Source organism: Prinia subflava, chromosome 13 (assembly GCF_021018805.1).
Source record: "Prinia subflava isolate CZ2003 ecotype Zambia chromosome 13, Cam_Psub_1.2, whole genome shotgun sequence".
Taxonomy (NCBI): domain Eukaryota; kingdom Metazoa; phylum Chordata; class Aves; order Passeriformes; family Cisticolidae; genus Prinia; species Prinia subflava.
The window spans coordinates 2,398,390-2,424,541 of NC_086259.1; the positions used below are offsets into that span (position 1 = coordinate 2,398,390).

Below are 26,152 nucleotides of genomic sequence, written 5' to 3' on the forward strand. Positions count from 1 at the left end.
TGTGTACTGTCTTAGAAGTAGCAGTAATGGGAGGAATGTCCGTGTTGCCTTCCTGTACAAAAGGGAAGTGTGGATGGGCACCAGATATATTCTTGGATGCTCTGTTTTGCATTAAATGGAGATAATTTTTGGCTTTTATGTGTATAAAATAGCCTAAGATTTTTTGAACAAGAATCTTGTGAGACAAAAAAGTCTGAGTAAATATTAAATGTAGGCTTTCCTTAGCAAACATTGTAAAGCCCAATATAACTTTTCAGGGATTTTCAGAGATTGGCTCCAGATTCCTCCTGAGTTGAGGAACTGTCAGTAGCAAAAAAATTTTTGTCTTACATTTTAATTGCTGCTTTTTATTTTTAAAATGCTTCATATGAAATTGTTTTTCTGCAGAATGATAGTGACCACTTCCATAGCTGTCAAGATCAGATCATCAAGAGTAGCTTTAGGGTCACTGCTGGAAGCAATGAGTCTGTTGGGTTTCCCAAGTCTCACAGCTTCTGCTGGAACCCAGTTCAGCCTGCAGGTGATTCCAGCCCAGGGCAGGACTGGGTCTGCCCTTCGAGGTGTTCTGTTCACAAGGTCACTCCTTGGAACTGCAGGGACATGCTGCACAGTAAAAATGAACAATGTTCTGCCCACCTCTGGTAACGTTCAGGAGGCTCTTGGCTCATAATGGGGCACTTCAGTGGCAGCCAGGCTGTGCCACTGAGGGATCTGTTAAGGGAAAACACCAAATAACTCTGTTGTGGTATTTGGCTGTTTGAGCATTTTGAGCATTCTGCTTGTTTAAGGAAATAGCCCAAAAAAAAAAAAAAAAAAATTCTACTGCATAAAATGTTGTTTGAGAACTGTAAGTAGTGTTTGTATCTAGTGTGGAAGACTGACATTATTACTGGTAATGTTCTGTTTTAAGGAATCTGTTGTACAAGATTTTCTTGCCAGGGAATTTGTATGGCATCCCTGTTTAGCAGGGAAAACTGGCAATTTTGTGTACACTTTGTCCAGTGGAATATTCCAAAGTTGATTGTGTGATTAGGAGGATAAAGTGGGACAGAGTAGGGAACCAAAAGTCCCATTGTTTCCAACTGCCTGAGCAGGAAAAGAGAGATTCCTTCAGGTGAGGCTCTGCTCAGACAAACAGCTGCCCTGCCTGGTAAAGCTCAGGGAGGTCGAGGTGATGGAGCTGTGTTCTGTGAGACCAAAAGTTTGGAAGCTGAAGACCTTATTGTTTATGCAATAGAAATGAATCTAAGAAATTAGGAAAGCATCACCACTCCCAAGGAAATCTCGCTGGTTGACACGGGAGATGATTCCAGTTCAGCTTGGATTCCTGCATAGTTTGTAGGGCTTGTGTTTATTCTGGTCTGAAGGGGGAGAGTCACACACTTCTGCATGGGAAAGTAGGGAAATAACCTTGCAGAAGACGTGGGGTGTCTCTGGGTGCAGAAAGGTGCATCCACGTGCTGACGCTGTTGCAGGGCTGTGCAGCAGAGGTTCCCCGTGCTGCTCTGCACAGGGCAGTGCCCAGCCCTGGCTGGGGGAGGCCACCCCCTTCCCCATGGAAAAGGGAAAGTTTGAGCTCTTTGGCAGAAAATCTGACCCAGTGAGCTCTTTACAGCTTTAGATGGGTTTGGCATCTGCCATCCATCCAAAGGGAATGTTTAACAGTGCAAAAATCCTCCACCATTTTGATAGCAGTTTAAACCATCCTCACCCTTTTTGGAGAAAGGCTGAAATGGATATTTTTTTCAAACAAAATAGAAGTTCAGTAAAGCAGATGTTACTATTTATCTTCACTGTTTAACATTGTAAGTTATAGTACGAATGTTGTGCTTAAAACCTAAATCATTTGTTTATTTTGAGCGTTATTCCCAGGCTGGGGAAACTTCAACCTTTGTACCTTAAATATTCTTTGAAATTTAATCAGCTTGAAAGTCCTAATGAGCACTAGTTTCATCTTCCCCTGAGAACTGCATTCTTCCTTCACAAGAATAATTCAGATCACCAGTTGCCTCTTCCTGCAGTTTTCTTATAAATCTTTCTAATCTCATAGCCAGGAAGGTTGGAGTTTTCTTCATTTTATCATTTGGTGACTGTTTTTTTTAATAAGACAAGCTCCACTTTCAGAGGTCAGTCAAAGTACCAAAAATGTTTAATTTTATGCCTGGTACAAAGAAGGGAAGTGATTGAACCAGAATGGAATGTCAAAAGAAGTCTGGATGCAGTGGAAAAAAGCACTGCCACCACTGGTTCTTCTGAAGTAGATAGTAAATGCATATAACTGTTCCTGTGACTGGAGAGTCCTGCCAGGAAGATACATTGTGTCTGAATAGTTTTATTCCAGAAGAATGTGGCTGAAAATAAGGCTGATGATTTAATGGCTCCAAGGCACGATGGCTTTGTATATTATCTGTGTATTTTATAAATTATTCCTAAAATGGAATTCAAGTCGAGTCTTTTTTAATAAATCAAAGTCAAACACACATTTTAAAGCGTGTTATGTGATAAACTCCATAAAAGAAACACTTTGGATAGCTTTTAAATACTTTGTATGGCAATTTGGAGAGTCCTTCTTTCTCTGCAGCTCTCTGGTTTTACACTTGGTTGTCAGCTTTTCCCTGCCCCAGAGCAGCTGGAGCACTCCTGCTGGAGCCCTGGGCTCTGCAGGGCGTCCCTGGGTGGTGGCACTGCTGTTCTTGTCCTGTGGCACCCAGCTGTGCTGTGCCCGTGGCACCCGGGCTGTGTCTGGTGTCCTTGGGCACAGGGACAGGCGGGGATGGGTGGCATCCCCTGGGTCAGCCAGGGGCCTTTGCTGCCCTGGGGGCGTGGCAGGGCCACTGCAGTGGATGTTCCAAAGGCACCTCGGTGTTCTGTCACGGTGCCAGTGTCAGCTCTGGGCACTGCGTGGGGTGATGGGGAAAAGGCTGCTGGTGCCCACTGCCCCTCTGCCTGGGGCTGCTGGGCCAGCTCCTACGTTTTATGTTCATGTTTTAAGATGATTCATGTTTTGTTGCTGCTGTTTTGGGTTTTTATCAGAAATTCAGCCAGGTCTTTGTGCAGGTGGGTTTTGGTGTTGATTTGGTCCTTGTGATAGTATGCTACTCCTATTTTTGTTCTTGATTTTGCCAAGTAACTGAGCAAGCTTTTCATTCTAGAGTGGTCAGAACTGGATTACAGAACTAAAAATTACTCAGGATTAGTCTCATGTCACTTACTCTTACTTTAAGTAAATGGTTAAATATCATATCTTTCTTACAATCTGAAGCATTATTTTAATTAAAAAAGATCAGAGTTTAACATAGTTCCTTACCCCAAACACCAAACAAAAAGGAAGAAGGCAAACTCCTGTAAGCTCTTCTGTGTGCTTGAAAGTGGTTTGTTTGTCTCCCACAGGTACTTGGGCGATGTTTCCTGACAGTGATGCAGGTGCACTTCCAATTCCTGTCACAGGCTTTGCAGAAGGTGCAGCCAGTGGCACACTCCTGCTTTGCTGAGGCTGTAGCTCAGGAGAGGAAGAGCCTCAGTGGTGCTGGAGCCTCAAACACAAGCCCCACAAATGAGCTGGAAGATGCAATAAGATCATGGAGAGGAGCAGCAGAGGTATGGAGGTCTGGCTGTAAGCACAGTACATTTAGTGAAACCTAAAGTCAGTGTCCTAACAAAGGAAGAAAATACCCGATTTTAAATACGCTGCATTTGAAGGGGGAACGTGGCACTGTTGGTTTCAGACACTAAAACTCGTGTTACTCATGTGATGATTGCACTGTCTTTTTTGCCCTGTGTGAAGCTTCCTTTGCTAGGAAAACCCTTTGATAGGGTTGTACATAAGGAGCACACAAGCAATGCAAACAGATTTTTGTTATTAGTAATGAACTACCAGTGTTCCAATAGGGCAGACAGCAGGAATTAAAAATAAAAATCCCAACGAGTCTTTGAGAAAACAGAGCAAAATCTTGATGAAAAATAATCTAGATAATGTCTATTTCTCTCAAATTTTGAGCACAAATTCTATTCTATACTTTAAAATATTTGTGGCAATGTTTAACACTTTTGTCTTCATGCTGTTAAGTTTGGCGTTGCTTGATGCATTCATTGTTGGAATGTGACCCATGTTACTTAAATGTGCCTCTCTCTGGACTTGTACTTTCACAAACACCTGTCATCGGTGGAATTCTTAATTTGCCAGCCAAAGCCAGTACTTTATAAAGACGTTCAGTTTTTTGAGGTTGTCTGCTTTCCCTGGCACTGGTGAAGTCTGGAGTGGTGGGTCAGAGTGGATTCAGACACAGAGTGTGTGTTTTCCCCAAGTGCAGATGACTTGGAGCATGTGCTTTTGCAGTCTCATTTGGCCCACATGGCTTGTTAGTCATCCTGACTGGAAATCTTGTCAAGGTCTCCATTTATGACTAACATCTGCAAGGTACAGGAAAGCAAACGAGCTACGTGCATGCAGAGGGGTTATGTGTGATTTTTATTTCATTGGATAAGATAGGGATTTGGGAGTGCTTTAGGTGTATTACAGATAATTGTAACAGGTCTAATCCTGGTGTATCTGTATTTCTTTGGCATAAAAGTGGTTAATGTTATGTGTAATATACTTAGCTTCTTAAAACTAGTGCAATTTTTAGAAATGCCCTGCAATTGCTGTCAAATTTGTTTAAACTGTGGTTAAAATTAAACTTGACTTCACAGAATCGAGGACCTTTATTTTTTTTACCTTTTGAGCAACCCACTTCACCTGTTTCTGGTTTTCAGAAATGCAAACTCCATATTTCAAAATAGTTTTGTACAAGTATTATACTAATCAAGTCCTGTATTAAATGTACATGGGGAGGAGACAGATAAAATGGAGATTCTCCATAGTTCCAAAATAACAACAGAAGAAATTTCTCAATTTTTATGATTGACAGAAATAACTGATTTGGAGTGGGGTACTAGGATAGCATAAGAAAAATACGTGGTTTCTAAATAAATAAAATCTCTCATAATTGTAGATAGATTAATATAAATAATTTTGATAGAAGGAGGACTTGAAATACTGAAATCTTTGTCAATTTTTACTTTGGAGTGGAAGGCAATCCATTGTTTTCCTATAGAATCAGCCTCTCTGGCAGGAGAACACTGCTGCCTCAGGGTGAAGATTAGGGTGATACTTTGACAATAGCTCAAAACTGGTTTTGCTCTTAAAGATTTACTTTGGGAAATGCAGTAATTCTGTATGTGAGGTGAGCCCATGTCTGTGCACTGGCTGTGGTACCAGAACCCCCCAGTCTGGGCATCGTGCTTTACAGCAAGTCTCCTTTCTGGACTGGAAAATAACCCACATCTATTTGCTTTACCCTGCTTAGTGATGTAGGATTTTACAGCTAAAAGTAGATACTTGGCTTATTTCTTGTTTTTCAAAATCATATTACACAAAGCTGTTTTCTTGCTGTGCTAAGTTGATCTTAGCTTTGTGTGGCTCTTCTCAAATTGCACCACGTAATCACCCGTAACTTGATGAAATATATCTCCTGTGAACACAGGAGTGCTTGTACACATGATGTAACGTATTTTCTGTTTATGTGGGAGTTAAGAGTCCGTCCTCAGGTAACCACAGCCCTGGTGTGGTCTGTGCAACAGGATCCCTGGTCCTGACACTCAGGGAGCTGAAATAGCAACAGCAAACAATGCTGAACCCAGGCCGTGGCCAACACCCCTGTGCTGTACAGGTTACGTCAGTTCTGCTTCCAGAGTAGCAGTAGGAGTTGAGTAAGTTATAATAAAGTCTCCTCCAGGTCCTTTCCTCCAGCTACTGCTTCTCATCTCCTATAGAAGGTTTTAAAGTCTGTGGGCTTTTTCCCTCTTTTTTGAAATTTAATTAAGCCTGACCTGGTTTAATGCTGACCCTCCTCACCCTGGATTTTTATTTTACATTACAGGCCACATCTCGACTGCGAGAAAGAGGCTGTGATGGATGTTTGGCAGGAATTGAAGTTCAGCAGCTTTTCTGCTCACAGAGTGTGGCCATCCCTGAACATCAGCTCAAAGAGCTAAACATGAAAATTGACAGTGCTTTGCAGGTGGTTTTTCAAGTCTGCTGCTTTCATGTGCATGTAGTACAGTCAGTGGGTCAAGGAGTGAAATAGGGAAGGAGTGTGTTCCTGCAGAATTGTGTACCACAGAGAGCCCAGAGGTATTTGGGAATTACAGCTTTGGAATCTTACCTGATAAATGTGTGTATGCCATAGAACTGAGTGGGGCAAATCCTGTACCAGTCCCTGTGTGTACCCAGACACAGTGGCTGTGTGCTGCTTCCTTGCTGATACACCTGTGCTATCTCAACTTTTTGTTTAATATCAGGCTTACAAAGTGGCTCTGGAGAGCTTGGGCCATTGTGAATATGCAATGAAGGCTGGCTTCCACTTGAACCCAAAAGCAATTGAAGCAAGTCTCCAGGTAGGATCTGCTAAACCTGATCTCTTTCATCCTTCCTCACCTTGGAAATGGTTACTTGAAATGCACAAACATTTGGACACACATTAGGATTTTCTGATGTCTTTGTTTCTTCTGTTTGCTCTGTTCTCCTGTACTTCAGGGCTGTTGCAGTGAAGCTGAAGCCCAGCAAACAGGAAGGAGACAGACTCCACCTCAGCCCATTCAGTGTGAGCTGCCCACTGTCCCTGTCCAGATCGGATCCCATTTTCTGAAAGGAATCTCCTTCAATGAGTCTGCAGCAGAAAACCTGAAGCTGAAAACGGTAATATCTCCTAATTAACCACAGAAGTAAAGATGGGGGAGAAAGAGTAGAATTAATTAAAATGTAGAGAACAATAATAATAGACATTCCATGCTAAACCTGCATTTAAAAGTGGTTTTTTTCAGCCTGGCTTCCTGTGGAAACCCGATGTTGATAACATTGTAGGGCCTGTTTCTGCTAACATTTTGACCACCTGAGCAATTTTGGTCCAATCTGAGAGAAGCACAGGCATAGAGATCTAGGAGGCAATGAGGCATCTGTGAACTGTTTGAAAATAGATGTGTTAGGTATGAAGAAGTGCAGAGGAAAGTGAGCCCTTAAAGATTTCCCAGCCAGGGGATGCATGTCAGAGCCTTCATCTTCGTACGTGCACAAATAAGTCAGCTCAGCCTGGTGCTAAGGGAGGTACTTGAAAAAGAAGTTGTAACAGAGCTCCTTTTGATGTCATCTTACAAACTGGAATAAATTTTTTAAAAGGAGTTTTAAATTATGGAGAAGTTAATTGTAGTTTCAGTATAAACAAATGGAAAATATGTCCATTCAGAAGTAATTTGGCCAATTTTAATCAGCACTTTCACTTTTTTTTAGATAAACCCAGTTCTTTGCTCCAGGAAGAGTTGAAATAATAAGTTGCTCAAAATGCTGCTTTTCTGTTGTCTTTGCAGTGCTTTTTGTAGTTCTGATTAAACTGGTTTGCAAGAGTATAAGCAGAAACACTGCTTATGACTATGGAGCAGTGTTGTGTTCCAAAGAGCAGAGATGATCTTCCATATTTCTGTTCTGCAGTGGAACTCTCCCAGTTCTATAAGACAGTGTAGAGGTTGCAGACATTCTAGCTGTTTGAAAAGCATGTAGAACAATGACAAATCCATCTGGAAGCATTGGTGGGACCATTTGTGCCTGATGTGTGGGGTAGGACAGAGTGTTTATTCTCCTTGCAGCACACAATGCTGCAGTTGATCAAGGAAGCCGGATGCCACAATGGACTCACACCCCGGGACGACTCTCCCGTGACTGAAGTTCTGAACCAGGTCTGCCCTTCCACGTGGAGAGGAGCCTGCAAAACTGCTGTGCAGCTCTTGTTTGGCCAGGCTGGACTGGTAGGTGACGACCAACAGTCTCAGGAAAACAAAGGTTATGTAAACACCCTGAAGAGAAACTAGGTATTTTGGAGTTTAGAAATTAATTTGCAGTGTCTTATTCTGTGTTGCTCTGTTTTTAGTGCTGTGGTTAACTTGATTTCTGAGCAAAATGTGTCCTTGTAGAATGGGAGTCTGTAGGTGGTGTCTGTAGCTGACAGGAACAGAAGAATGCACCAGTGCTTCCTGGGCTCAGTTTCAAGAGAGGACACAAGAAATGAAACTTCTACGTCATAGAGAAATAGAAATATTTTCAAATCTACAGATGACCATGTTAATAAAAATAACTAAACAGAGCCAAACACACATGTATCCCCTTCTCGAATTAGCTTGAAAACCTGCCATTTTTTCATTTCCTCTGTGCTTTGATTGGAAGCTGAGTTTCCTGCCCAGCATAAACCAGCAAGTCTCTGCACCAGGTAATGCTACTTGACATCTCCAACAGAGGACAGAACAATTAAATGCCTTGCTGTAGGCATATGTGTTCTTGAGAGAAAGAAAAGCAGTGGAATTTACAGTATCTAAGCAGCTGATAAAAATAGATGCTTGGAACATACTCTGATAAGAAACTGCATTTGTGCTCCCATGACTAATTACTGCAATCTCTGCACTTAGTGAAGTGTTTGTGCATGACACGTAGGCTTTTTGGACTACTGTGAACAGGGGAAAAGGCACCTTCAGCATAGGAGGGAAATGCAAGGATAGAGGCACATGTAGCCCTTGATAGTTTTGTGAAGTATTCTGTGAATTGTCTTTAACCTACAGTGAGTTAAATGCTTCTTGCTGGTTTGTTGCTGATTCCTTGTTCAAGGTGGTGCGAGACCACGAGGGCTTCGTAATTAATTTGTGATTAAAGGACCCAAGTAGCTGCATATTTTGTAAATCTGTTTTTCAGACAAACCACACAGCTGGTTAGGTGACTTAGACCTTCCATCCTTACAAATTAAACCATGTGCTTTGGTAGTGTTAAAAGGTTCTCCAGTAATGTTGAATGATAAATTGGAAATGATGAATTTGCCAGATATTTCTACATTAGCATCCCTTTGATGCTAGATATCAGATCTTAAATATTCCCTTAATATTAAACACCTGTTAGAGAGGTAGGTTGCAATGATCCTGGAATTCAACTGACTATTCATGTAATGGCAGCCTAAAATCCAAGGTGCAGATCATCAGTCAGAACAGTAGTGCCCCTGCTGTCAGTCCTCACTTCACTGAGATACAGGGATGGAAAGGCAGGAGATGCTTTTCTGGTGCTTTGTCTGAGGAGTTTTACAGGGAGGTGTAAGGTGGTGGTGTCTTTGCAGAGACAGAGAAACTGTGGGATAGTAGGATTTATCAAATTTCTCCTTAGGTGTTTTGAAAGAAAAGATGTGTTAAATATTAATGAATATGAGGAGGAGTGGCTAAGGATATGGTTAAAGGGAGTGTGTCTTCAGCTGCCACAGTGTGTGGTGGGATGCTGGGAATGAGCAGCGAGGTGCAGGAAATGAGGCCAGGGAGGAAGGAGTTTCTCAGCAGTCCTGTGGGAGGGTGCTGTGAGCCAGGAGCAGTTTGTGGCTCCTGAGTGTCTGCATGAGGAGTGCCTGGAGGATGCTGCACCTTCCACCATTTCCTTTCCAGGGGGTTTCCATGTGGTGCACACCCAAGTCCTGCCCTGGGGAGGTTTGAGGAGTGGCACAAGGCATATTTGGACTCAGGAATCGGGAAATCTGGTGTCCCCCAGTCTAGACATAACGAGTTAGACCTGCTGGTAATTGAGGCACTGGCATTCTTCAGGTTTGTCATCACTTTTGGAGAGTGTCAGCATAAAACTTACACCTTCTCCCAAATGACAGTGCTGAGCAATGGAATTTTACTTGTCTTGAATCCTGAATGTCTCCAAAGATTTTTGCATGGTCCTCAGGTTCTGAAAGTAGCAGGCTTCACTCTTCCAAGACATATAATGAGCTGTGCACATGACAGAAGACCTGCAAGCCTGCTCTCCTTTATTCTCACTTGGATTTGTTACAGTTTAGAGAGGTGTGAGGGTTGAGGTTTTTCTTTATAAATTATGCCATTGTTTTTTACAACATCCAATTATGCTTCTAGGTAGCTTCATGCAGTGACAAGAAATTATAATTTGGGACTTTAAAGAGTTCTTTGGGTAGAAGGGAGAGAGGAAGCACCTGTAAAACAAGAACAATGGATGTCTGAGGTACAGGAAGCTGTTCTCTAAGCACCACCAGGCGGGGAGGGAGGATGTGTTTATTTTAAGTTTATTTTGTGAAGAAGGCAGATAAAGGAATCATGGCTCAGTATTACATAGGCTGTGGTGTGCTGTTTTTAGATACTGGCCTGTCTGCATTCATTCAGAAATATGTGTGGATCTGTATCTTAAATGCCCAACTCGAAAAAACATAACTTGACAGTCTCAGTGTTTTTAACCTATTTTGCCATGTGCCTTTTAAGAAGCAACTCATTAAGTGTGGAAACACGAGTTGTGACTTGGTTTGCTTGGTTATTTTGGGCTGTAGCTTTTTAACGTAAGAAATAATTTGAAGTGTGGATTTTCAGTTCTTACCTTAGCATGTATATAATAAGAATTGCTGCTTGAGATTTGGGTCAGCTGTGATGAAATCTGCATGTTTGAATAAAAACAATGTACATTCAAATATTTTAATTCAGAGGATGAGCGGAAATAAAACTTCCAATTTACCTCATGCAAAGAGGTTAAGAGATAAAACTGGTTTTTTTTGTGCTAATAGACCTTTCCATAGCAAACACCAACATGCATTGCAGGAGCACTAAAGCCCCTAGTAAAGTTTAAATCCCAGAAGTCCTGACTCTGACAGATGATGAGAAATATAAAGCTTTTTGCAAAGGGAAGAAACGAACGTTTGTCCTGGGGAGGAACACCCCAGTGAAGCCTGGACCATGGGCACCAACCATGCACCACAACCAGAACCCTCACAGGTCTGCACACATCAGAGTTTTACCTCTGGCTTCAAGCCTGAGGTGCAGACTGTATTTTTCTTTGGACTTGAGAACAATCACTCCTGAGTTAATTTCTCCTTATCACAGTTATAATTGCAATAGGGCTGAATTGCAGATTATCAAATTAAACCAAGTGAAAATGTACAAACACCAAGAAAAGAGTACTGGAACTGCCCTGTTACAAAATGAGAGGTATTGTCATGGGTGGATGATAGTGTGGCCTTTTGTCACCATGCTTAGACATGTTTAAAATTGATTAAACCTGGGCAAATGCTTAGAGTCAACTGAAGGAAAAAGGAGGCCTTATGCTAAAATATTTGAAAGGTGGGAAATAATTATGTTCAAGTATTAGTTGATAGTTTTGTTAAAGTGAGAGATGAGAAACTCAGCATTATGTTTCACATTTTTCATACCCAGTGTAGGTTAGGTGATGGCAACAAAGTCAATAATATCCCTTGAGGCTTATTTATACCAGAGGACTTTTGCCATTTCAAGGATAAATGGTACAGCTAATCTGCTAGTCACTGAAGCAAGAACTGCTGACTGCTGCCAAAAAGCTGCTGTTTCAGCATGACCAAAATAGGAAATTATGGAAATGATTAAAAAGGCCAACCCACGCAGACCGGACAACAACAGAAAGCCCAAACCAAATATGGGACTTACTATCACTAAATTAAAAGTCAAATGAAGCTGAAGTGAATCCATTCCTTTTCAATTGTCTAAAAAGAAAGGTTCATGACACAGGGTTGATTTTCAAGACTTTCCTCTCCCATATGTCTTCATGATGTCTCAGAGTCCAACAAACTGAACAGTCACTTTTCTTATCTTCATTTAATCAGGAATTACTAGTACAGTTTCTTAGGTAGAATAGAGAAATGTTAGTGTGGAATTTTATAACCTTAAAAGTGGGGGGTGTATGTTAGGAATTGTGAAGGGTTTCTGGCTGATCACTTGTCTATATCATACCATGCACTACAGTTAAATTATTTAAAACATTTTTGCTGAGTAGGTGTTTGGGAGCTCCTAAAGTAGTAACTGTGCTAAACTTCTCAAAAATAAGGGCTGTTGTGTGGAGCCACTGAGAACTACCAGCAGGGAGGTAGAGCAGCTGACAGTGATGCATTACTACAGGATGTAACTGAGAAGAATACAGGTTTCTGTACTAAACTACTACTAAACTAATTTTATATTAAAATAGAAGTAAATTTACAATGATTTTGTGAGTTGATGTGGTTTTATTTGTTGTTCGGCTTTTTTTTTTCACCTGTAGCATGACTGCAAGGTGAGATTATTAGTTTAACTACACAGGTGTGGAAATAACTAATGCTTAAATTTTTTCTTTTATTTTATTTGCTAGGTGGTTGTGGACACAGCACAGATTGAAAATAAAGAAGCCTATGCTCCTCAGATAAGCTTAGAAGGATCAAGAATTGTGGTGCAAGTTCCATCAACTTGGTAAATGAAAATACTGTATTGCAGATTGTGACTGAAATACATGGGGAAAATTGTTGCAGTACAAATGGAAGAGAGAACGTGCACAATTATGGCACAGCTTCCTTAAGCTCCTCTATCTGGACTGCTTGGACACCTCCACTCCTGACGGGCTGTACTTCAGCTGCTGCAGTAGGAGGCAAGGCAAAAGAGGCAGTGCTGGGGCACTGAGACTTGGAGAAAATGTAAAAGCTTGATGATAAAAGAGAAGGTTTCAAAAACAATAATCTACCAGTACTTCTGTTATGCTCTGCCTGGGCGGGTCCCAGCTGTAGCTCAGAAAGGCAAAGAATGGGCTGAGTTACTGTGAGAGCCTTTGCTCTTTCTTCACTGGGCTGTCCTGAGCCATGGGCCTCTGGGCTCCAAGAGATGCTGTTCCTACCAGTTTGGGTGAGTGCCCAGTAAAGAATGGTCGATCTGCAGTTGGTGAGGATTTCTTGCCGCTCAAAGCAGTGGGAACAGGAAGCAATGGCAGCACTTGTCTCTAACTCAGGAGGAGTATCAGGAATTTCGGTACAACACATTTGATTCACTCGGTTCCTTACGAGGCAGCCTGTCCCAAGCGCTGCCGCTGGCACGCCCAGAAAGAGGAGTGTGCCGGTGCTGTTCCCCGGGGAGGGGGGAAAGGAAAGAAGGAGAGTAGGTGGGTCCGTGTGTATGTCCCGGTGCTGTTTCCCGGGGGAAGGCAGGATGGAGTGTCCCGGTGCTGTTTCCCGGGGGAAGGCAGGATGGAGTGTCCCGGTGCTGTTTCCCGGGGGAAGGCAGGATGGAGTGTCCCGGTGCTGTTTCGGGAAGGCAGGATGGAGTGTCCCGGTGCTGTTTCGGGAAGGCAGGATGGAGTGTCGCGGTGCTGTTTCCTGGGGGAAGGCAGGATGGAGTGTCGCGGTGCTGTTTCCTGGGGGAAGGCAGGATGGAGTGTCCCGGTGCTGTTTCCTGGGGGAAGGCAGGATGGAGTGTCCCGGTGCTGTTTCCTGGGGGAAGGCAGGATGGAGTGTCCCGGTGCTGTTTCGGGAGTGTAGGATGGAGTGTCCCGGTGCTGTTTCCTGGGGGAAGGCAGGATGGAGTGTCGCGGTGCTGTTTCGGGAAGGCAGGATGGAGTGTCGCGGTGCTGTTTCGGGAGTGTAGGATGGAGTGCCGCGGTGCTGTTTCGGGAAGGCAGGATGGAGTGTCCCGGTGCTGTTTCGGGAGTGTAGGATGGAGTGTCCCGGTGCTGTTTCCTGGGGGAAGGCAGGATGGAGTGTCGCGGTGCTGTTTCGGGAAGGCAGGATGGAGTGTCGCGGTGCTGTTTCGGGAGTGTAGGATGGAGTGCCGCGGTGCTGTTTCGGGAAGGCAGGATGGAGTGTCGCGGTGCTGTTTCGGGAGTGTAGGATGGAGTGCCGCGGTGCTGTTTCGGGAAGGCAGGATGGAGTGTCCCGGTGCTGTTTCGGGAGTGTAGGATGGAGTGCCGCGGTGCTCCGGGATGGTCCCGCTGCCCGCGGATCGCGGCCGGGGCAGCGCCGCCTGCTGGCGCTCGGCGGTACCGCGGCCCCACGAGACGAAGGTCGCCCGGCCCGGGGACACCGGCCCGGGGACACCGGCCCGGGGACACCGGCCCGCGCTGCCGGGTGCGTGGAACCTTCTCCGCACGGACCCTGCCGGGCTCAGGCTCTCGGCCTGCTCTGGGCTGTGTCAGGCTCTTGCCGTATTCCAGGAGTGGGTGTTTGTCTCTGGTGTTTGTGCTGCCGTGCCTGAACTGTGCCTGCTGAAGGGCTCGTGGCAGTGATGATTTCAATAGCCTGCAGTCTCAGTTAGATTAGCTCTGTGTTCCACAGCAGGCACAGACTGCTCCTGCAGCCCAGGAACCTCACGGCATTCCCACGTTGCTGCAGGAGTGCAGCAATTGGCCCTCTGTGCTCTGACTGATGTGGTAGAATTGTTTAATGTAAAGAATGAGCATTTGGATTTCTAATTTAAACTTAATGATGACAGGTGCCTGAAAGAAGATCCAGCAACAATGTCTTTGCTACAGAGGAGTCTGGATCCGGAGAAGACTTTGGGGCTGGTAGATGTGCTCTACACTGCCGTGTTTGATATACACAGGTGGAAGGAAGGAAGGTACATCTCTTCTCTAGTTCAAACTAAGCTGTTGAATAATCTGTGCTGAGGGATTTGATAGTGCCAGCTCTTTAGAAGCAGAAAAGAGGAGTCAAACTGAGAGTGAAACATTGTGAACCTCACAGATACCTTCTGGGTACACCCAAGATATAGGAGACTGCTTAAAGCCAAACCAGCAGCGTATCCAAGGGTAAAAAGCTATTTGCTTCTCTCTTACAAAAATACTTGATTTATATTAAATTGGTCTCTAATTAGGTCTTGAAACACAACTAAAATTTAAGGGATGGGGGAAGTATTACAAATATGAGGAATAATTTTCTTTGTTACCATAAGAAGTAGGTGGTGGACTTGGCAGTCTTTGGTGTTTCTTTCTTGAGCTATTATCGAAATACACGTTTTTCCCCAAAGTACAAACTCAGTTACGTATTAGGTGGTTTGATATCCATATTTTTTGTTGATGCAGGGAGCAAGCTTTGCCTTGTATTCAGATCCAGTTACAGCGTGAAATCTCTGACTTTGGGAGCCAAGCTGACATGCCATCGGGGAATGGAAGTAAATCTTCAGGGGGTCTGCAAAAGACATTCTCCAAACTGACTTCACGGTTTACAAAAAAAACTTCCTGCACCAGTGCGAGTAACACAGGAAGTTACTCGATCCCCAATACACCTTCCAAAAATGTCTTCATAAGCTCCAGCTCAGAGGAGAAAGCTAAAATGCCCACTAACATGGACGCACGGCTGCAGAACATCCTGAGCATTGGTAACTTCCCTCGGACCGCAGATGCCCTGCAGCCGGTTCAGAGCACAAATAACCAGCTCGTCAATGGGTTTCTAGTGGAAAGACGGGACAGCTTCTTCAAACCAGATGATGGCAAGGATGACAAAGGTATGAATTTACCAACTGACCAAGAAATGCAGGATGTGATAGATTTCTTGTCTGGTTTTAACATGGGCAAATCCCAGCAGACTTCTCCGATGGTGAAAAGAAGGAACTCTGTTGCATCCTCTACAGCAACAGAACAAAAGTCAGCAGTTCAACAGCAGCCGCAGTCTGTGTCTCACCCCCCACTGCATCCTCCTCAGCAAGGCTTGTCCCAGCAGCAGTCCCAAAAGCAGCAGCAGCAGCAAATGCAGTACTACCAACACTTGCTTCAACCCATTGGACCACAGCAACGCGTACCTGCCAAATGGCTCAGCACTTCTTCACAGCAGCAAGCCCCGGCTCTTGGAGCTGGATTGTCTCATATAAATCAGTGGAACAACCCTGGTTTTTCAGATTTAAGCTCTGATTTGTACAGCTTGGGTCTTGTGAGCAGCTATATGGACAATATGATGGCAGAGATGTTAGGACAGAAACCACAAGGACCTAGAAACAACACATGGCCAAATCGTGACCAAACTGATGGAGTGTTTGGGATGTTGGGAGAAATCCTGCCTTTTGATCCTGCAGGTGTGTGTCTTTTCCTTTATTATGATTTTCGTAAGGGTCCTTTGTAAAAGAATACTGTGAAACATTGCTGGCAGTATTTCCCCATGCTGCCCACCAGATGTAAGGGTGTTGACCAGTGCAAGCAGGGATTTGTGTGTGTGCTTACATGCTTTCGTAACAGAAGGTGATCTTAAAACTCTCATTAATAAGCAAGCACGGGAACTAATTCCTTGTTTCTTATCCCACTTGTAATAGTCTGACCTTTCCTGTATGGAGCAGAGCAGAGCACTGAAAAGATACTTACAGATGATGTTCCTCCTATTCTTAGTTTGTAAAATTGTTTAAAATCAAACTCTTGAGCTCAGGTTATGTTCCCTCTCCTCACAATTATTCCTCCTACTCTTTACCAGTCTTCTAATCTGGAGATAGAGCTGGGTTACATCTTTCCCATATCCCCGTGTTTTCCCTCCATTGCTCCCCAGTTCCCTGGGAGTCATACTGGTTCCTGTTCCATTGCAGTTGGTTCTGCAATGAAGTTTGGATGTCAAAGAAGACTAAAGAGCAAGTGCCATGAGGTTTGCCATGTGTTTGGACCACCAATAAATTGTACATAGAGATGAATTGTTCATTCTCAAAGATGAAGTGAGATAAAATTTGAGAGTCATAAACAAATAGTTACAGACCAAGAATTTGACCGTGGAGTCGAAGAGGAGATGAACATTTGATCCCCATGTGGGCCATTGGCTTGAGAGCTGGACTTGATGATCCTTGTGGCTCTCTTTAACTCAAAATGTTCTGTGATTGTGTGATTCTACTGGTAGTATTAAGAACAATTTACACAGGTGCTACCTTGTAAATGTAGCTTCTTTTGGCCTGGAACACAGCTGCAGGAATGTTGTGGTGTGCATTTATGGCAACTGCCTGGAGGGAGGAGCACAGAACAGGGAAACCTTTTATCAAAGCAGGGCTCAGTTTCCCACACTCACTTGCACTTGTCTGTGTTTGGAATGTGTAGGTGTCTTAAACCAGCTCCTTTGACTCATAATTATGATAGTTATTTTGTCAACTTAGTTGACAAATTAGTGGAGTTTCTGTGGCAAAAATAGCCACCATAGTTATGTTGCTGCTTAATAACTGTAAGTCTGAATTAGCATCGTCTTACTTAAACATACTTAGAGTATAGACTCAAGGATTATCACAGCCTTAAGGAAGGACGAAATTATTTTCAGCAAGCACTAAATCTGTGTGTGTGTAGGAAAAAGAAAGCAGGTATGCAAAGGACTCACATTCTCAGCATTTTGAATCAATTATATTCCTGTAGTATTTTCCTTTTGCTCTAGATAAAACTACTTATTTTGTTCCATTTGATAAATGTCAAGGATGCAGAAAGTGGTACTTGGAAAAGGTGACTTACTCAAGTTCCGTAAATGGTGCTCAGTGGATTAAAATACACACTCTGCAGTTGTAGTGATAAGTAAACAGTATTTTTCACAGATCTGGCATTTAAAAAGCCAAACAAAAACTCTTCCAACTGAATATTTTTCCACTAAAAATAACTTTTCTTCATAGAACTTGCCAGGTTGAGCTGTGGTGTAGAAATTTTTATTTTAAGCTTTAATGTAGTACAAAAAGCTATAAAACAGAAAATGGTTTTTCATTTCCAAGCTTTCCTAGGTCTGTACATTTGTCATTTGAAACAAAACACATTACTTTTTTGATAAATACTTTTAGAGTCTGAAAGTGATGTCTCTCTTCAGAGGCAAAACTGCCGACTAAGTATTTATAAAATTGAAGTTGATGGCTTTTCATGTTGAAGGCCTAACTAGTCCCAACAATGTACTTTGTAGTACTTTAACCATCACTAAGAACTTGATGAAGGAATGTTACAATAAGAACTAGCAGAAGGAATGTTGGCAACTCCAATCTTTTGGAGTAAAAAACTGATAAACTGTTCACTTGATGTTTCCAGTGAGGTAAAAATTAACACAAGCTTCTATTTTGAATATACCAGCACTTTAGAACTTAATGCTGTCCACAGGTAAAAAAAGCCTGGATGTCCTTCAGAATCCATCTAGACTCTATCCTTAGATGTGAGGAGCTGTCTGGCTTGTAACCTCATCTTAAATAGACATTAAAATGGAGGGAGAACAAGCACTAGTGGGGATGTTTTGTTCTTAGATGGCTCTCAGATAGCCCTTGCTTAATAGAGGAGGCAGAGAAACAAAGTTTTCTTCACTGTCTTTTTAATTTGCATCCAACAAAACATTGTGGAAGTCTTTTCTGGACGTGTCAAATGAGAACAAGGATACATATCTTCTAAATGCACTATTGAATGTAGGGGGCTGTCAGATGAAAGATTTCTGCTTTGTGAGCTGTGCATGATTGTTGCATGTTCTTCAGTCTTCACTCAATCTCAAACAGACTGGCAAGCCAACAGCTCAGTACTTCCCACTGCAATTACTGTGAATGTAGTCTAGACATTTTCCATAAATCCAGTCAGATTGCCAAGTTTTTTCTCAGGGAAGGAAAAAAGGCAAAAGAAAGAGAAGCTGTGGAAACTCAGTTACAGTGACTCATTATCAGCAGTCTTTTGAATACAGCAGTTGCTTGCCTCTGATCAGTGGGGCATTTGAAGCACTTTTGGATTAAGGCTTTTATTGTGTCTGCTCAAGACCATGCTTATTCCTTACTGGATGCTTGGGACACAAAAAGCATGTTGAGAATGGAAGAATTTTTAAATTACTGGTTTTTTTCTGTAAATGTAATTCTTACTCTGAAATATTTTGTAGGTCAGAATCAGAACATTTTCAGAATTGTCTCATCCTTATAGGAAGGAGGCAGTTTTGGCTCTCTGTTCTAGTGTGATCCATCTGAGATTCTGATTTCCCACATAAGCAGGATCACAACATAGCTGGAAATCATGTTCCACTCTGGTATCAACCACAGTAACTGCTCTGCTCTTTTTCACCTGCGTGGACAAATGTCCATGCAGTGTGTATTTCATCAGTGTCTGGTGATGGATATTGGACCTTTCTGCCTAGAAGTGACCATAGTACAAACACAATTTCCCTGATGGAATGCAAGGGGCAGTGTAGTTCCATGTAATAATCCACCATGGATGCTGTGTATCTCATCCTTGTAAAACACTTCCTGTTCAGAGTTCTTCACTGCTCCATGAAGACCTATCCCCTGCTGGCTGCCATTTATCATCAGGGAGGGAATTTCTTTGTTGTGGGGTGTGGTCAAACCTCAAGGACTGACAGTGCAGCAGGAAGAGCTGAGTGTCAGCAATGGACCTGTTGGTTTCTTTCGTTCAGTTGGCTCAGATCCCGAGTTTGCCCGCTACGTTGCTGGGGTGAACCAGGCTATGCAACAGAAGAGGCAAGCACAGCACGTCCGCCGTCCAAGCACCACGCGTGGCAACTGGCCTCTTCCTGATGATCCTCATAAAACCTGGCCCTTCCCCGAGTATTTCACAGAGGGGTAAGACACTGGGCAGCCTGTATGTTTTTTATTGTGTAAGTTTATTTTGCACCCAGACTTGTCAGAATGTGGGAATACCGGGTGTTTGTTCAGTTGCTGCTGCATCTTTGAAAGGTGCACCTCAACTGTTAAGAGTGAGCAATGTGAGCTCTGCCTGCTTTGCTGATCCCAAGGCACTGACATGCTTGATGTCTTCTTTAGAGTGGCATGATACTGACTGTGACTCCAACAGAGGAAATAAGGAATCTGTAGCACAGATGTATTAGGACAGTTTTCTCTGAGTATTTTGAAAGCAGCTTTAAGACCTAGTTTTCATGAAAAGTGATGCTGTCAAAGCTGTGGTGCCTGACTGAATTCAGTTTTCCAGATTTCAGCCACTTAACCTTGCCACTAAACAGCAGGTACCTCATAGCAGGTACACTCATAGTTTTTAATCTCTTCCAAATCACAATTTACTACACAAGAAGTGTTCCAAGATTCTCTGTCCATTTGTCCATAACGTAAGAGCTGTGACTCTCTAGTGTAAAACCAGTAGGATGGATCACTTTAGCAGTGGAAAAAGTCAAGTACCAAACCCAAGTATCACTTGTTTCTCCTTCCTGAAGAGGAGAGGTGCTTGTAATTGATATCATTATTTTAGTAAAATATATATAAAGAGGCTGTAACAGACAGAGCAGTTAATGTGACCACTCAAAACTAGCAAAAGTATTTGTATTACTGGTACATTTCAGCAAGCACTGAAATTTTGTGCTCTGAGGTATCACCTGTGACAAAGATTCAGCACAGCTGTGGCACATGGTCTGGATCAGGCACTGTAAATACAAGCACTAATACAATTTTTTGTCTTGCAGTGATGTGACAAACAGCTGGTCTGGTACACAAGGAGACTCTGCCAGCTCAAGTGATGAGACCTCCTCAGCTAACGGAGACAGTTTGTTCTCCATGTTCTCAGGGCCAGACCTTGTTGCTGCTGTAAAGCAGAGGAGGTGAGCAAAATGAACAGAAATAGACCACTTTGTGAGATTCCTTTTGTTTATACACAATTTCATTTGAGTAGCCAGATGAAGGAAATTCCTGCCAATGAGACAAGTCCCCACAAACATGAGTTTGTGTACTGTGCTGGTGGTGTGGACTGGGGGATTCCTGAAGTGAGTTGTACACACCAGCACCTGTGCAAACAGCCAGCTGTTCAGTGCGGGTCACTGTGGCTAGAAAAGATCTGATGCTTTCCCTCTCCTACGAGAGGCTCCTTTGGATGCCCCTTCCCCAGATCCTGGCTGGTTTTGCAGTGTCTGGCTGCAGCTGGGCCGTGCCTGACGTGGTGCATTTGGGGCCAGCCTGTGCCGTTTCTGCCCCAGCTGCAGCCCCGTGGCACTGGGGAGAAGCTGCCGCTCACTTGGTGTGGACTTGTCTCACCTCAGCTGCTGCTGCCCTCTGGGAGTGGGAAATACATGCCTGCTTAGTCCTCTGTTTCTCACAGCAGGAAGAGCAGGCCAAATTGCCTTTGTAAATCATTTCAGTAGAACTAAGCCAGGTTTTTCACTAGAACTAACAGTCCACTTCTATCTGTAGTTAAAATTACAGCAATTCGGCTTTTCTGAAGGGCTGCAGGCTTGGTGTCTTTGGAGCCTCAGTGATTCCACAGCAGAGGGTAGTTAGAACAATAGTAACAAAAGGCACAAGAGGAAGCATGAATACCACCCAATTCCAATCTGTTCTCTCAAACCACTTTTCAGTCTTTCAAAAAATTAAATAAGTGGCCAAATATTCTGGCTTTGTTTACAGTCACTGTGTAATTTGGAGTCAATACATAGATACGAGACTGTCTGCCTGCTCTTTGGTGAATGAAAAATAGTGCCAGTTTCTCACAGATTGTACTGGGATAGCTGTTTTTGTAAACATTATCAGAAAGGAGTAAGAGTAGCTATTTTCTGAATCTTCACTTAGCCAAAACTTTATAGGGACAGAACAAAAACTGAGCTTCAATGACTGTTAAATTGAAATTAATGGGAAAGAGCCATCTCATAAACAGTCACAGAAAAAGTATTAATTACTTGTATTTAAAAAAAAAAAGCAGCAGGGAAGGAAAGCCAACACATTTGGGTGACTTAACATGCTAAGCCAGTAGATAGCTGGAGATTGATCATGGGGCAAGAAGAAAAGCCTGTGGTTTATGTAGTGCTCTAAAGAGCAGAAGAAGTTTCCAAAGGGGGTGGTGCTTCACTGACCAAAGCCCTCAGCTGCAGTCACAGCACCACTGTCTCCTGTTAGCTGTAGGAAGAATACTGTTCTGTAGGTGAGGGCCTAAACACACCAAAGCTGGGCAGGAAGAGGAGGTGAAGGGTTGAGTGTGCTAAAGCTGGCCTGCAAAGGGCTGCTTACCCATGGAGCATGCTGATTGGGTTTTTTACAAAAAGGATGAAATAAAAGATTCTGCATTAATCTAAACCCATGTCCTTAACTGCTCCTCCTACCCCCTCAAAGAAACAAACAAACAAACAAAAACAAAAAACCAACAACCCCCAACACCCCAACCAACCAAAACAAATAAGACCAAAAAAAACCCCCAAGGAAAAAATCTTCCAGAATACACATGTGGTCTATTTGATAACTAGGTGTTGGGTCACAAATTTAAACTGAAGGTAGAACATTTTTCTTCAGTAAAATTACTGCACTTCAGCAGATGTTTTACTTGCTCAACTGTTCTTTTGTGTTACCTGTACGGTTATTTCAAAAAAGATACTTAAAAAACCCAAAAAAACCCCAGCCACAAGAGAAGGTAACAGAAGAAAAACCACAATTTCTGGCAGATTTCTTGAAAGTTGGCAAACATCTATCCCAGCTTCCTTTCACCCCTCCAAAATTTTGAAGCTGTAGCTCCAAGAACTACTGCATTGTCACGCCCTGACAGTTTCTGTATTGTTGCTTTTACCTGTACTGAACAGAAAGTACATGAAACCAGATGTTTCTGAAAACACATGCACTGAAAACAGTGTACTGTAGGCTGCCTGATGTGTGCCAGTGGCAGATTAATGAGGTGACTCATTTAAAAGCAAAAAGTGAATGTGTCTGTTTCTGGGCAGAAAACACAGCAGTGGTGAACAGGAACCCAGCACGCTGCCATCGCCGCCTCTTCTCTCTGCAGCAGATGACCGCAGTCAGGTGAGCTCAGCGTGGCTTTGCTTAGTCCTTTCTCCTGCTGCCATTTGGGAGTGGGTCAGCACAAGGCAGTCACCTGGAAAAGCATCTCTATCTCCAGACTGCTTACTTCAGTGAAAACCTAAACCAGCTGCACTCACGTAGCACAAGATGCTTTTGTCAAAGTCACCACGCTTAATACATTAAAATTGGAAGTCACTTTTTCCCTTTCAGTGGGGCCGCTGTGTGTCAAGCTGAAGCGAATGTTTTCTAACAGGCAGATGTGTTAAGAATTGAGAGCACTATATGTATGCATCAGTTTGGCTTTCAAATATAAACTATGCTTGTGAAAATACCTTAAGGAGGTGATAAGGTGACGTGTTATATGTTGTCTCAAAAAAGCAGCGTTCTGTTGTTAAACCACGCCACCCCCAACTGATTTTATCCTGTTTTCTCAGGATAACAAGACCAAAACATGGCCTCCCAAGGCCCCGTGGCAGCACACATCCGCCGTGCCCAGCGTGCTGCCAGGCCAGAGCACGTCCCTGTACCCCATGGGCAGCCCCGTGGGCCAGTGGAGCGACACCATGCAGATGCTGCAGTCGCCCATGTGGGCCAGCGACTGTGCGCCGGCGGCCGGCATCTCCTCCAGCTTCGCCTACGCGCAGCAGCAGCAGCAATCCCAACAGGCTTCCCAGCACAAACAGATCAACAAGGGCTTTAAATCTTTTCCAGTAAAGCACGAACGCAGACCTTCGTACCTGCACCAGTACTAACTGCTTGTCACACTGGAAAAGGCAGCACAGGGCCAAATGAGTATGACGTTACTTTGATTCACAGTGCTGTGTTGGCTATCTCCTGTTTCTCTCCTGATGTGGGACTGGGGGGTTTGGGTGAGATAGACAAACTCTCCCATTCTGAGTTACAGTGCTGAGCAAATACGGCCAATATGTTTGGTGTACATGAAACAGCCCAAAACTGTGATGTAGAAATGCTTTTAAAAATGCATAATTGCCTTTACTTTCAAGACATTTTTTTTTCTAAAAAAAACTGCTGAAGGACTACCATACAAGAAACACTGTATTTTATAGCTATTTTTCATATAGATTTATAGTTAAAACATCTTACTGAAACACATTGAATATGTTGAAGCAAATATATAGTGGTCCCTTTGCTCAACACTGTTTTGTTTAAATTTATAAAGAACAAGCTGTAGAGCCTTTGTATTCTCCATTACAGCCTGTGGGCAGCTTTTTTAAAATGAAGTGCAACAACAGCTTTTCCTGTGCCACACAAGCGAGATAATTTGAGAACTGCTGCAGAAACAGTTGGAAAACTGAGTTTTGTGGCAGTTTCCCTACTCTAGGTGAAGATCAGCAGAACCACTCAGCCTTGAGTCATCAACATTACCTGAGCTGCTTGACATAGCTGGCACCTGTGGGGACACTGGGGTTCTCACACCTGTGTGGACAGTGGGCTCTGGTTGTCACACACCCATGGGGACAGTGGGGTTCTCACACCCGTGGGGACAGTGGGCCCTGGTTGTCACACACCCATGGGGACAGTGGGGTTCTCACACCCGTGGGGACAGTGGGCCCTGGTTGTCACACACCCATGGGGACAGTGGGGTCCCACACAAACCGTGTCCTGTGGCTGTGCTTGGCCAAAGGCATTATCCACACAGTGCTCCTGCAGTGTGTGAAAGTAAAGCCTAAGAGACTACTTGGATTTATTTAAAGTCTTATTTCAGATGCTACAGTTGATTAAAAATTGTGAGCTGGCTCAGAAGATACAAAAACTGAAATGTGGGGTAGCAGTTAGTTAAAAGAACTATTTTTTTTAAAAGGATAAAGTAATTATTTGCAGTCAATATGTGCCATTAAGTGAACCTGTGGAATTAGGAATAATCTTCCAACCAAAGTGGATTGGGGCGAGTGACTGGTGCTTACAAATTGAAGAACAATGGTAAATATATGTATACCTATCCCTCTGTATATGAATTGAGATTACTGAAGATTCTTTATATAGTTAGAGCTTATTTAAATTTTCATATTTCATCTTTGAAAGAGTCTAAAAACCACAATATTTTCTGGTATAAGAGTTTTGACAGTATTAATCTTATTTTTGTATTTTTCTTAAGTCATATCATTCTAATATGTTAACTACTAGTAAAATGGGTTATTAGTTCTAACTACATAATTTTTCAATGAAGATAAAGCACATTTTTTGGTTTTGGTTTTACAAACTAAGTACATCTATATCTAAAGATACCAAAAAAGAAATACGTTATATATATATATATAAATAAAAAGTATACACAACACTAAAACTATTAAACATTTGGGTATTTAAAACCCATCCACCTTTTTCGTTTGTATGGTGACGGGCTCTATTTGCAGGCCCAGATTGTTACCTTTTGTGCTGTTTGAGGATGCCAATGTTGCCTGTATTTATGATATTGTCACCATGTTTTCTGAAACTTCATACTTACCATGTTTACAAAGATTTGTTTGCTGTACATAGACTTTTTACAGTAATGTGCTTTGCACAATCAGTGTGGCTTCTGTCTGTAAATTGTTAATGGTCTGTACTACTATAATTTTGAAAACCCTCCACTGAAAATGTTGGTGGTTATTTAACTTCATGACTGGTTTCAAGTTTCCTAAATCTTGTTGTTTAGATCTAATATTAAATCCTAAATTTGGTTGTACTTACTTGGTTATTCATACTAAGACCAAAATGGAAGTTAACAAAAACAACTTAATTTTGAACTTTTTTTCTAATAAGTGCCAAAATTATTGCTATAGTTTTTGCAGTTCATTCATAATTACAAATGCTGGCAAGTTTCTGGACCTACATAAGTGAATTGTGAAAACAAAGAAAGTTTGTCTGCATTTTGACCATGTGGGTGCTACTCTGTCCTTTGCTTCCGATTGTTCTGAACACTGGTGATTTTAAGAATTGTTGCACTTGGCAAATGAGTCTTGCCCTTAACCTTCACTTACACTGCCAAGTGCAAGGGTTTGGTGCTTAGTTAACTTACCCTTATTGCAGTGCTTCTTGTGAATAGCTAATGCTTCTGAACTGGAACTGTACAGTTTGTATTTTAAAGCTTCTGTAAAAGTAAACGATTTGCTTTATTAAAGATATACATTTAATAGGTCATACCTGTTTAAAATATGCACCTTGCTGAAAATGAGGAGCACCTTAAACTGTAACTTTGGTTTGTAAACAAAGATCTTATTTCATTAACATGGGATTATTTAACAGTTTGAAAATTGTCAACTGCCTACTTACTGACTCTATCATATAAAAATGAACTTCATGCACAGTCCAATCTTTAAAGCAGCTTCCTCAGCTGACGGCACAGAAGAATATGGTACAGACAATGCCTCAGCCAGGTCTTTGAAGAGAGGTCTTTTGTAGACCAGGTGAACATTGCCAAAATCCCGTTACTTGAATTTTTAGGAATCAGAGTAAATAACTTTCATGGTAGTAAGCACAGTGTAAACTCCATCCCCCTCCCTGCAGTGATCAAGGCTGTTAGGTTAGTGTGTGTTAACTGTGGCACTGGAATGCCTGTGCGGGGTGTGCAAAGCTGCTTTCTTCCCTCCTGGGTAGGAGCACACAAGGCTGCAGCTGGCCAGCGGTGCTGGCAGTACCCAGG

General features: G+C 42.8%; 1 protein-coding gene across 3 annotated transcripts in view; it reads left to right on the top strand.

Moving 5' to 3' along the window:
- The window catches only part of GARRE1 (granule associated Rac and RHOG effector 1), a 59,256-nt gene extending 33,519 nt beyond the window's left edge, over window positions 1-25,737 (top strand). For all 3 annotated transcript variants that reach the window (XM_063410411.1, XM_063410412.1, XM_063410410.1), the window contains exons 3-14: window positions 3,391-3,597; window positions 5,919-6,059; window positions 6,340-6,435; window positions 6,575-6,736; window positions 7,678-7,836; window positions 12,209-12,306; window positions 14,311-14,436; window positions 14,900-15,885; window positions 19,182-19,347; window positions 20,199-20,333; window positions 22,431-22,509; window positions 22,944-25,737. In XM_063410411.1, coding sequence (XP_063266481.1) covers window positions 3,391-3,597; window positions 5,919-6,059; window positions 6,340-6,435; window positions 6,575-6,736; window positions 7,678-7,836; window positions 12,209-12,306; window positions 14,311-14,436; window positions 14,900-15,885; window positions 19,182-19,347; window positions 20,199-20,333; window positions 22,431-22,509; window positions 22,944-23,261 — 2,673 coding nt within the window. In that variant the 3' untranslated portion in view covers window positions 23,262-25,737. The remainder of the gene's footprint in view (window positions 1-3,390; window positions 3,598-5,918; window positions 6,060-6,339; window positions 6,436-6,574; window positions 6,737-7,677; window positions 7,837-12,208; window positions 12,307-14,310; window positions 14,437-14,899; window positions 15,886-19,181; window positions 19,348-20,198; window positions 20,334-22,430; window positions 22,510-22,943) is intronic.
- Window positions 25,738-26,152: the final 415 nt, after the last annotated feature.